At 44.5% G+C, this 12839-nt stretch overlaps 1 protein-coding gene across 1 annotated transcript in view; it reads right to left on the bottom strand.

Moving 5' to 3' along the window:
* Positions 1 to 2829: 2829 nt before the first annotated feature.
* LOC115424886 (antigen WC1.1-like) overlaps positions 2830 to 12839 on the bottom strand; it is a gene marked incomplete at its 3' end in the record, with an annotated part of 32314 nt that continues 22304 nt past the window's right edge. Inside the window, exons 8-13 of the mRNA XM_030142282.1 lie at positions 8074 to 8269; positions 6546 to 6848; positions 6162 to 6464; positions 3985 to 4290; positions 3610 to 3915; positions 2830 to 3104 (exon numbers count right to left, since the gene is read on the bottom strand). Of these exons, the coding sequence (XP_029998142.1) occupies positions 2830 to 3104; positions 3610 to 3915; positions 3985 to 4290; positions 6162 to 6464; positions 6546 to 6848; positions 8074 to 8269 (1689 nt within the window). The remainder of the gene's footprint in view (positions 3105 to 3609; positions 3916 to 3984; positions 4291 to 6161; positions 6465 to 6545; positions 6849 to 8073; positions 8270 to 12839) is intronic.

Genomic DNA, 12839 nt, shown 5'->3' with positions numbered 1-12839 from the left:
AGTGACTATCTTCTCCACACCATGAGTTTGGTAAACCTGCACAAACACATGTGTCAGATGTTGGAGGTAAACCCAGTTTGGCAGAAGCGTCCCATGTCAGCGTTGAAGTGTGTTAGTGTTGAATAAAGCTGTGAACTGACCCGACAGTAGAAGTAGAGGAAAATGGTCCCCGTGATCAGAATGAAGGGGACCAGCACCACCCTGATGATCAGGTTTCTCACCAAGTCTGAAACAACAACAACAACAACAACAACAACAACCATCAGAGTGGAGCTGAAGAGTCCTGACGTCTGGAAAAACTGACAAACTGTGTCTGTTTGACACTATTCTGCTGATCACAGTGTGAACAGAACTGATCCCATCAACACCTGGAACACATGCACATCTACTGATGGAACACATGCACATCTACTGATGGAACACATGCACATCTACTGATGGAACACATGCACATCTACTGATGGAACACATGCACATCTACTGATGGAACACATGCACACCTACTGATGGAACACATGCACATCTACTGATGGAACACCTTCAGTGTGAAGAACATCTGCACTAACAGGACACATTCCCATCATGAGGCTGTTTGTGCTGAGCTCAGTGGGATTGTGTGTTTGAGTTCAGACTGCAGTTGGATTTGGCTCCAAATGGGAGTTGAGTTCACACACACAACTGTTAGTGTTGGAACAGAATCTGTTCAGTCCTGGTGGTGGCGCTGGTGCAGTGGACAGCACTGTGGCCTCACAGCAACAAGGTCCTGAGTCCAGGTCCACCCACAGGGGTCAGTCTGAGGCCCACGCCCATTCTGGACAATGTGCTCAGACCGTGACCCATATCTACAGCAGATATCTGAGGACCATATCTGATGTTTTTGAAAGCACACTGACCGTAAAATACAACTGAAACACTCAGATAATGAAGATTTTTACGCAGCGATATAAATGACATGTTTAATCCACGTACACATAGTACTGTTTGAACATTTATCTAAATTAAAGTGCTGCCCACACATGTACCTGATCAAATATCTGATAACATTTTTACCACTGATCAAATATTGGCTTTCAAAAACAAATTAAGGCCAATGGTTGATACTGAAGAAAATCAATATATCGGCTGATATACTGGTCTACCTCTAGTCCTGAGTTCGATTCCAACACCAGGAACCTTTCTGTGTGGAGTTTGCATGTTCTCCCCATGTTTGCGTGGGTTCTCTCCGGGTTCTCTGGCTCCTCCCACCATCCAAACACATGCACTGATAGATTAATGGGTTCATCTAAACTGGCCATAGGTGTGAATGTGACAGTGGTTGGTTGATCATCTCGATATGAACGGATTGTCATTGAAAATGACAATCAGTTCTCAACTAACTTACCTGGTTAAATAAAATAAAATAAATAAGGTTTTCTAAAGTCCCTACATGTTTTACTGTTGTTTCTCCAGTTTTTGTCCAGATCTTGTATTGATGACGTTGAGTCGGCATGATGGGTAATCACCGCCCCCACAGGCTTAGACTGTAGACACTAGGCATGATGGGTAATCACCGCCCCCACAGGCTTAGACTGTAGACACTAGGCATGATGGGTAATCACCGCCCCCACAGGCTTAGACTGTAGACACTAGGCATGATGGGTAATCACCGCCCCCACAGGCTTAGACTGTAGACACTAGGCATGATGGGTAATCACCGCCCCCACAGGCTTAGACTGTAGACACTAGGCATGATGGACAGTGTTTTCCCAGTTTTTTATTTTTTTCAGCTTGTCTTTATTTTTATGTTTTCATCAGGGTTTGTCTGGTAGCAAGATAACTCAAAAAGTTATGGCCGGATTTTCATGAAATTTTGATACTGGAACAAATGATTACATTTTGGTACGGATGGGGGGGGTGACTAATCTGTCTTGGTGGAGGTCTGTGCTGTTCAAGTGCTTTTCTAGTTCTTCTTGGTTCAGGCCAATGATTGGACGCCTCTGAAACAGCTCCATCTGTTCCACGACCACAGGACATGTTTTATCTCATGGTTGTTTCGCTCGTTGCCTCAGATTTAAATTGCTTGTTGCAGCTCAAACCCATGGGTCAGTGCAGTAATTATCCAATGGACTGATCTGAACTAGCACTAATAAAATCCTGGTTCAGACGTTTGGATTTTTCAGACTGAATGTGTATCTGTGGACACACGAGACAGAATGAAAACATAGGTCCAATATCTCCAGCTGGTCAGATACAGACCAGTTTAGGTTGGACTTTAATCTGTGGACATTCTGGACCTTCAGACTCAGACACAGGTTTTAGTCAGACTGGTTTGTATGAGTTGAGTTCTGAGCTGAAGTTGACTTCAAAGTGTTGGTTGATGTTGTTGAAGTGGACTCGTCCTGTTGGACAGATTGGACTCCAGTGCATGTGTCCAACTGTGTTTCTCCAGACCTCCATCTGCTGCAACTCATAGACTGACTGAAACCACCTCTAGACCCTGGACATGTGGACCACACACACACATGTACAGATGCACCTTGAACTGTGGACACTAACTGTTCTTCACATTCAACTGGATGGACTGAGTTTAAACCTGGGTTTAAACTCAGCTGTGGTTTGAACTGAGCTCAGATTAAAGGAGTGTTTGTTGGTTCAGCCCAGTCTGTGACAGGTTCAACTGGACCGGCTTTACCTGATCTCAGTCCTACCATCGTGGTTCTGCTCACACCTGTTCACTGGAACATGGTCATGTGACTGTTACTGATGCATTGTGGGTGTTTTGTGTGCATTTGTCCTGACATTACCTCCGACAGTGAGATAGAGGGCGGGGCTCTGAGACGACGAGAAGCTGTGGTTATAAACGTCCACATGATAAACACATGTGTAGTTCCCTCGGTGGGCGTAGCCCATGGCAGACAACAGGAAGTGGGCGAAGTGATTGACAGCCGGCATGGTGAGGTTCAGCGGCTTCTTGGTGTCGGAGATCAGCTGGAAGGAGCCTCCTGGGTACTGCGGTCGGACGGAGCATGTGATGGTGAAGTCGGAGCCCACGAGCACCCGGAACCCCTGCTGGTAGACCCCAAAGACCCCGTCAGACAGGGAGATGTTGGGCTGAGGCAGCAGATCTGTCCACACACAGAGACATGATTGGACCAAGCAGCACACATGAGCACAAACAAGCAGTCAGAGAATCCATCCTCCTCAGAGACACAGATGGATCTGATCCACAGGAGTTTGGGATGGGATGAACACTGACCAATGAAAACATGAGGAATGGGTCATTTAGAGCACAGCTGACCTTCAAAGGCATTATGGGTAAAAAAGGACACATGTGGTGCTTTTACAGTCTCACATGTCAACATTTGGTCCTTTTGTCCTAAATGAGACTAATGTGAAATCTGTTTGTGTTTTCAGCCTCATCTGGTCCAAATGAAGACGTTCATTTGGGATCTGGACGTTCCAAAGGTCAAAGGTCAATATTTGACACATTTGACCGAAAAAACAACGAACTGAGACAAAATAATCAACTGATGAAATGAACAGAGTCATTAGATGGAACTTTAAACGTCAGAGTCAGAACCATCTGGTCACTGAGAATTCAGTTCAGACACAGTTTGTGTCCGTTTGTACCTGAACACACCACGTCCACACCAGATGAGTCATCATAGGGATCATATTGTCCAACACAGTCCCTCAGTCCAGATGTCAGCTTTACACAAGGAACTGAGACCCTCCACACAGGTCTGTCTGTAGAATTATGTGTTCTGTTGACTGAAACAGCTGATCCACAGTCCAGATGTTGACACACAGCAGATCCAGACTTCAGATCCCAGCGTTTAAAGTAGTCTCCTACTGGTCTCCAGTGTCCCTGGTACTGGATCTCCAAAGTACCAGCACAGCGGCTCGGCTGTCCCACCAACCTGACTCCACCTGGATCTGAGCAGAGACACAAAGACATGAGTCAAAGAAACACACTGTCATATGAAAGCCACGCCCACTTGGTACCTGAACAGGTGAGTCCTGCAGCTGTTCCATTGGAGCAGGTCTTCCCAGCAGAGCTGGACCTCCTACAGTCCAGGACAGCAGACTCATTGCCTTCACACTGGAGCTCACTGGTCCAGACTGGAGCCTCCCCCTCTCCATAGAGCCCCCCCTGGAGGAGCCCAGGAGCCCCACAGCCCAGCTCCCTACAGACCACCTGGGCATCGTTAAGGTCCAAATCCTCTTCACACACTGAGGACCAGGACTGGTTGGACCGGACCTCCAGTCTGCCTGAACACCGACTGGAACCATGGACCAGTCTGACAGAGTCTGTGGACCCACAACAACACACACACATGTTTAAAGACACAAAAGCCCCTGGACAGACGGCAGTGTGAGGGTGGACTCTGGAACCCTTTCAACCCTCAGCTGAAAGTGGACCGCCTGCACTTTATTATTATTTTTGACAAGAAAAAGGGTAGAAAATATGCTGTGAGTTCATCCTTTTGCCCATATTTCTAGAACACTTGGAACATTCAAAATCTAGTCATTTCCAATTTAATAATAATAATAATAATGATAATACTACTACTACTACTACTAATAATAATAATAATAATGGATTCGATTTTTCTGGCACTTTTTGGGACACTCAAATCACTGTACAATTTCCTGCATGTTCTAATTCTGCTAAAACAGCTTCTTCTCCAGCTTCTAGTTCAGGTCTGAGTGAAATGACCGTAATGACCCAATAAAACCTGTAAAGCACAACGTCTTAAACAGTGAAACAGTTCCATCCATCCAAACTGCATATGCACAGGGTGTGTCAGCGATGACACGTCAGGTTTGAAAGACTTAACAACACATCTGTTCATTTTGAAGAACGGAGTACAATATATAACAGAACAGTTCTATACAGTCTATTGTCACAGTGATAAATACTACAGTTATGAGAGATAAATAATGGTTGGTTACCCACAGAGATGATTAGAAGGATCAAATATGCAATAATTCTAAATACTACTACTACTAATAATGGCTGCATGTTCAAATGTTCTTCCACGTTCCCTGTGCAGAACCATGTCTGTGCACACGTGTTCTCACATTCATCTGCAGAAGGTTTTCAGTTCTCACCAGAAAATCTGAATTCATGGGCCCGACTGACCACATACCATTTGGAAATATGACAGATGATGGAAAGTGGACTTTTACAGAAGCAGGAAACACATATTATCTGAAAAGAAACTGATAATAGGTCCATTTGTATTTGAACAAATGCTTTTTTTCCTGAAATGTGGACAAAATGTCAGTAGAACATGAACTAAACCATTGAACTTTAGAGGAAACACCATGTTAAAATCAAAGATTAAAGCGATCTGGACTCTGTCAAAGCCTCCTGTCAGTCATTAGTGACACAGGAACTAAATAGGACTCATGGACCAGTTCAAGCAGAGACACAACGTCCTCAAAGAAAACAGCAGAACAAAGAACACACCAATAAAAGGCCCTTTAGTGTTGAATGTGGAGCTGAAGGACACAGTGAGTGTGTGCTGTTGTTGACCTGGATTCCAACAGAGGGCGCTGTCTACATTCAGACTGGACTCAAACAGGCCTCAGGTCCACTCTGTGGATCCTCAGTCACAGGTTAGAGTTAGTTGAACGTCAGCGCTGGTGGAGACACAGTCATTCTGAAGTCAGACTGAACATTCAATATGTGTGAGTGGGGTCTGTTCAAAGGCACACACACAATCCCAGTGGTCAGTGAATGCACCATAATGCAGTGGGTTTGATCAGTGACCTGTGCACTGGTTCATCTCAGACCACTGGAAACATGTGGCTCATGTCAAACATCTGCATTTAAGGACATGCTTTAGTGTCAGTGATGTTTTCATGGTGTCCTCAGAGTCCAGCAGACCCACATAGAGCTGGAAAAAGAGCACATGGACCAACACAAAGTCCAGTTCAAACTAATGGACTCAGTCCTTCTGAGCTGTTCAACAGCCTGTTGGAAAGCAGAGTCATGTGACCACGTTCATGGACTGGAACTGAATTCAGCTGCATGTGTTTGATGGTTCAATCCAACTGTCCAATGTGTGGACCTGGTCTGACTGGGTCTGGTTTGACCCAGTTCAGATAAAACACACCTGAATGGACTCATGGAAGAACTCTGACAGAATCAGGACCATCATCTGTAGACTTACCTGAACAGGTGAGGGACAGGGGGAAGCCAGAAGACCCAGTATCTGTTTTCACACAGTCCATCAGTGTAGATGTATAGAGAAGACAGGAGGGGCTGATGGACCACACATGACGAGAATGATCAGATGTTCTCCCAGAAACAGCAGATCCACAGTCCAGTTGACGACACATGACATCTGCTGCCTTCAGGGTCCAGAGGTCAAAGGGATAACCATGTCCCATGTCTCTCCATTCTCCATGATGTTTCATCTGTACTGTACCGTTACAGCGACTGGCTCCTCCCACCAGTCTGACATCATCAGGATCTAATCAAATACAAGTGACAGATAAATGAGCTCAAAGTGAGTGAACTGATGTCAGCTGGTGTCAGTCAAAGCTCCGCCCACCTGTGCAGGTAAGGTCCACAGCTGTTCCAGATGAGCAGGTCTGTGCCCCTGAGCTTCCACAGTCCAGCAGAGCAGACTCATGGCCTTCACAGGTGAACGTCTGCACCACAGGAGCCTCCGCTGCTCCAGAGAGCGCCCCCTGGAGGAGCCCAGGAGCCCCACAGCCCAGCTCCCTACAGACCACCTGGGCACCACGAAGGTCCAAGTGTCCTTCACACACTGGGGACCAGGACCCGGACTGGTTAGACCGGACCTCCAGTCTGCCTGAACACACACTGGACCCATGGACCAGTCTGACAGAGTCTGTGGACACAGATGGAAGAAGACTGGAATAAGACTAGAGTCTGAAGTGGACTCTTAGGGACTCTAGTGGACTGGAGTAGACCGGGGTCTGGGGCTTGGACTATATAGTGGATTTGACTGGACTGTAGTGGACTCACATTCATGTGTGTTAGTGTTTGTTTCTTGTGTGTGTGACATGATGTTCATCAGCTGTTTGTTTGTGGACGTGGATATTATTGTTTATTTTTACTTTTATTCCTCATTTTGGATCCATCTAAAAACAGGTTTTGATCATCTCCAGAATATAGCCAGAGTCGGTCCAGTTCTGTGTCCAGCCAATACGTAGATGTTGATGCCTGCTTTTCTCTCCAGTAGAACTGACTACAGTAATGCTCTGCTTTCTGATCTTCCTACAGATAGAACTTCACACCTCCAGCTTCTGCAGAACTCAGCCGCTCGTGTGCTGATGAAGACCAGAAGGTGGGCTCACATTACACAGGTTTGAAAACCACTGCATTGGCTCCCCCTGGGTTTCAGGCCTGGTTTGAAGGTCCTCTGAATGGTTTCTGAATGTCTTCATGGTCTTGCTCCTTCTTATCTCTTAGACTCTCTCTCTCTTAGACTTGCTTTGACCTTCTGAACCCTGGTGGACCCTGAGGTCCTCTGGCACTGGACTGATAACTGTTCCATGAAGAAACACTGAAACTAAGGCTGAGGCCGATTTACAGCATTATGACCCTGACCTATGGAACAACCTGAGGAGAACCTGAGGAGAACCTAAGGAGAACCTAAGGAGAACCTGAGGAGAACCTAAGGAGAACCTGAGGGCTGCGGAGAATGGAGACATTTGAAAACCAGGCTCAACACCCACCTTTGAATTTGGCTTTAACTAATGCTTCTGTTTGATCTGTTTACTGTTGTACATTTATATTACATTTAGTTTAGTAATAATATGGGTGTGTGTGTGTGTGTGTGTGTGTGTGTGTGTGTGGGGGGGGGGGGGGGGGGGGGGGGGGGGGGGGGGGGGGGGGGGGGGGGGGTTTGTACAGATTTTTAAAATGTAAATCACTTTGTGCTACATTTTCGCTGTTTGAAAAGTGCTACAAAAATAAAGATCATTAACTTGATCAGTTTGTGTGAGTTCACATTAAATCTGAGTTGAAGTCTTGGACCGACCAGAGAGTCCACAGAGTCTGGAGCCCACAGTGACAGTGGAAGGGTTAGGGTTCAGTGTTAATGCTCTTACCTGAACAATTCAGCTCCAGGGGTGTATAGACACCTGTCTTATATAGAAAACAGTTCCTCAGTTCAGATTCATCACAGTCTGGTCTGATAAACCAATGATCTATCTGTGAATCAGTCCGTCTGCCTCTCAGTGAAACTGCAGATCCACAGTCCAGTTCTGCACAAACTCTGTTTCCTAACTTCCTGTACCAGAATAACCCATCCACTGGTTTCCAGTTTCCATCCTGTCGTTTCATCTCCAGGTCACCATGACAACGACTGGCTCCTCCCACCAACCTGAAGTGGACAGACTCTGTAGAAATAAGACAGACCAGTCAGAGTCCAGTCCAGAACCAGCCCAGCCCATGTGGACCACATGGACTGGATTATTGAGCACATGTGGTTTCCATGTGTGAACAGTGTTTTCAGTCCCACTGACAGATTTTGTGTCCAAACGGACTCAGTTCATCCCTCATTCATTCAGTCAGTGAATTGAATGGCTCAGTCTGCTCCTGTTTGTCAGTGTTTCCTTCACTTGTGGATCTTTAAAGCCACACTTGTCCAAATGTCAGGAACAGGAGCTGAGCGTGCTCAGTGGAGCTTCTGTAAACCCATCCTTCCTGAATCCTCTGCATTGGCTCCAGTTTGTTCAGATGAAAACCACCTGAACCAGGATGTTCAGCTTCAGCCCAGTTCACATCCCTCCTTTGTGCATTTCTTACCTGTTGCAGTGCTGTTGTTTTCAGACAGGAGCCCTGCAGGAAAAACACAAAGGACAGCCATGAAAACAGGACAAGATTCTGATGACAAATCAAACATGTCCACATGAGTGAAGAAACAGGAAACTGAGGCTGATCAGGTTGGATCTACAGGGGTTGGACAAAATAATGGAAACACCTTCACCTCAAGATGATAATGCCCCAATCCATACAGCTAGAATTGTTAATGAATGGCATGAGGAACATTCTAATGAAGTTGAGCATCTCGTATGGCCGGCACAGTCCCCAGACCTCAACATTATTGAGCATTTATGGTCAGTTTTAGAGATTCAAGTAAGACGTCGATTTCCACCGCCATCGTCTCTAAAAGAGTTGGAGGGTATTCTAACTGAAGAATGGCTTCAAATTCCTTTGGAAACAATTCACAAGTTGTATGAATCAATACCTCGGAGAATTGAGGCTGTAATTGCCGCAAAAGGCGGACCTACACCATATTAAATTATATTTTGTTGATTTTTTAAGGTGTTTCCATTATTTTGTCCAACCCCTGTAAATCTGTCTGAACTGTGTTTGTGCTTTGACTTTGACAAACGTCATCTAAATACCAAAGCAGCACATGTGACACAGATGAAGGTTCAAATACAAATATATGACACTATGACACTAAAGTTGTTTAGTAAATCAATCTTTAAAATTTCAATGACAATTAATATGTTAGTACAAATCTGTAGGGACTGAAGTCAGTAAATGTGTGGTTCCTGTTTTTAACTTCATTACCCATCATGCAGCGTGGTAATGCACTTCCCGTCGACCATCATGGCCATAGCACTGTGACTGTAAGGCTATTGTTTTCCAAAATTACTAATATCACCAAAAATATCGGTCCAATCAACTTGCTGTTTTCACTGGTCTGTTCATTGACCAAAATACACAAGTATGACAGACTGTCAGCTGTGTACGGATTTAAACACACACACACACACACACACACACACACACACACACACACACACACACACACACACACACAGAGTCCACTTCCCTTTAAATATATGACAGTATTGAACAGCAGTAGATGATCAATAAGATGAAACTAACACATTTAGTTTGATCAGTATCAGTTACCCAGTACTACTTTTGTGTTTCTGAAGCAATTTAGTACAATCTATTACAATATTATCTTCTGTATTTTACATTTTTCACTGTAAATAAATGTATTTGTCGATATTTTGTTTCCTAAATTTAACTTAGATGTTGATAAAAACTCAGAGTAAAGTCAAAAGTTATTATATCAAACAGAGAAAACTGAAAAAAAGTGTCTTTTTCAGTCCAATCTGTCATTAACTGAACATAAACCCAGTGTGTCCATCCACTGTCACTGATCCAGCTCCATGGGTTTTACTGGTGAATCAATGTTGTAGAAGATGACGGTGTTTCCATGGTAACTACGGAGCCTCTGAACGTCCAAATGAGTCATATCTGATGACCATGAAAAGATGAAGAACTGTATTTTACACCAATTATTGACATGGATTGATAGGATTAGTGGATCAACAGGTATTAAACAGTTTAGATCAGTAGATAGTTTAGGTTAAAGGTGGATGTTTGGGTCTTTAAGGGTTAATTAATCAAATGAAAATAACCCAGACTTGATTAAAGTGATAATTGTTCAGTTTATGTTTGATGGTTGAATTCAAAAGCCTGTTGAACCAGAACTGATGTGCACTTATTAAATGAATACACTGATCATTTGAATCATTTGAACCCACATGTTCAGTTGAACAGGTTCTGTCAGTGGATTGTGTAACAGCAGTTGATGGACAGACTGTGGAACCAATCAGAGAGCTGGAATAGCAGCTGTTGTGACAAACAGGAAGTGGAGTGGTCATGTCGGTTAAGACACGTCATGTACTGGTGTGTGTTGAGAGGAAACACAACATGTATGTGTTTGAGCCTGATCCATAAATCCAACAAAGACAAGTTAAAGACAGAACCTGAGGCTGATGAAACCACAACACACATTTGACCTGTTTGATCACATGGTATCTATGAAAGAAGGCAAGAACAGTCACAGTCAGCAGCTCATTCTGCTAAATAATGTCTGACGTCAGCGTTGGAACAGATAGGATTCATCAAAGCACCAATATTTGACTGGATTCACATTGATCTGAAACCTTTTGAATGCTCTGATTTTGTTCATTTGTCCTGTTTCATGTCATGTCGGTCACAAACCAACAGCACGACTCTGAACCTGTTGAATCTGTGGAAACCAGCCGTTAAATCCTGGATACGAACACACACCAGTATCACCACTGTCGTATACTCGCTACAGAAGCAGAAGATTTGAAGCTTTGGAATATGATCCTGTCCAAATGTGTGTTTGGTTTGGAATGGTTCATGGTTGTGCTCCTCCACCTCTGAAGGCCTTTGTTCACCTGAATGTGATCCAACTGAAGAACAAGGACTTCCTCTAGATGGCAGTGGTGCAGCCCCTTATCCAAAACCATCAGCTTTACTGATCCAAAGTCTGAACAGAATGGAACAAACGCCCACTGAACTGAAGGACAGCACACATGTTACACTGCAAAAAAGGAATATCTGACTCACAGAAACAGGCTTGGATTACCAATATTTACCTTCAAACGTCATTTTTACATTTATTTACTTATTGAGGCGTAATCTTGTTCAGATTATGTGACTTGTTTCAATAATGTTCATCTTGAGCTACCCCACCGAGATATTCCAACTAATTTCTAACAAAACGAGCTCCACTGTTGGAGGATGAGTATGAAGGACACAGGAACTGTTTACCCTCAAATATATTTACTTGTTTAAGGCAGTTTTGCCAATAAATACATATACATCTTCATCAGACCAAATACATAATATGGTATTATTCTTTTCTATTCTATTCTTATTAGTCTACTACTTGACTTTTTTGTTCCATAACAGGATCTTTGAAGGAATTCCAAATGCCTGTGTTTGTGCGTCCAACCTCAGCAGTGATGGTGCGTTCCCAGAGGCCTTGTTTCTGCAGCTCAACAATCAGACCACGTTCAAACAGACAAAGCTTTGGAGCCTTTGCATCAGGAGGTCATGACAGTGGGAATACCTGACACTAAAAGACACTGGAGCCACATTTATGCACAGATTTTTTTTTTCTTTTAACTTGTTTTATCCGTCATCATAACAGCAGAATGGTGGTCTGACTGCCTTGTTTGCTGAACAAATTTGCTTTGCCAAGGGGAACTTCATCAAGTATGTGAGGCTCCCTTTGATATTCTACTGTCTTTATTATGGATTTTGTTGAAACACATTTGGATGCCGAAGCTGACAGGAAGAAAACGGGGGGGGGGGGCTCACAAGAAAATATCAAATTATTAGGTAACAACAAGAGCGGAGTTAATTGAGCAAACAAAGAGAAAAAAAAGTACAATAAATTAAACATATTGAATGAAAAATAAACGACAACATGAACATAATATCATAAACAACAACAGCACAAATAATACCAGCAACAAATCCAGCCAACATCAGCTGTTCACATGAATCTGCTGTGACAGAGTGACTGCATCAGAGGAAAGAAAGAGAACAAGGAAAGAGACTGAGACTGAAGAACACAGACATGCAACCACAACCCCCCCCCAAGGACCAGGGGCTGACAAAGAGGACCCCAAGGCCTGGCCAACCAGCAGACACCACAGAGAGGGGGGATCCAACTGCACCCCCAAGAGGCAACAATGTGCCCACCCTGAAGATGGCTGAGTTCACCAGTCACCAAGCCCCCACCTGGGTGCCGCCCACCCAGGGGAAAGCAAAGCACAGGCCCCTGAGCCCCATGAGCCCAAAGACCACCACACCCCTGGGTGGGGGGTCCCACTCAGCACACAGAGAGACCAAGCCACACCAGACAGCCACCCACCATGGGCAAGTATGCACCCCAATGCCCTGGCCAAGCACCCAAGGAGACCCACTCCCATCCCCACCCCCCATCCCCTCTAACTCCCATCCTCAAACCCCACACACCTAGACCCATTCACATATGCACGCACACACACTCACATGCACG

Source organism: Sphaeramia orbicularis, chromosome 8 (assembly GCF_902148855.1).
Source record: "Sphaeramia orbicularis chromosome 8, fSphaOr1.1, whole genome shotgun sequence".
In the NCBI taxonomy this organism is placed as follows: Eukaryota; Metazoa; Chordata; class Actinopteri; order Kurtiformes; family Apogonidae; genus Sphaeramia; species Sphaeramia orbicularis.
Note: the sequence above shows the minus strand (reverse complement) of the source record. Positions and strands in the feature narration are given on the sequence as shown.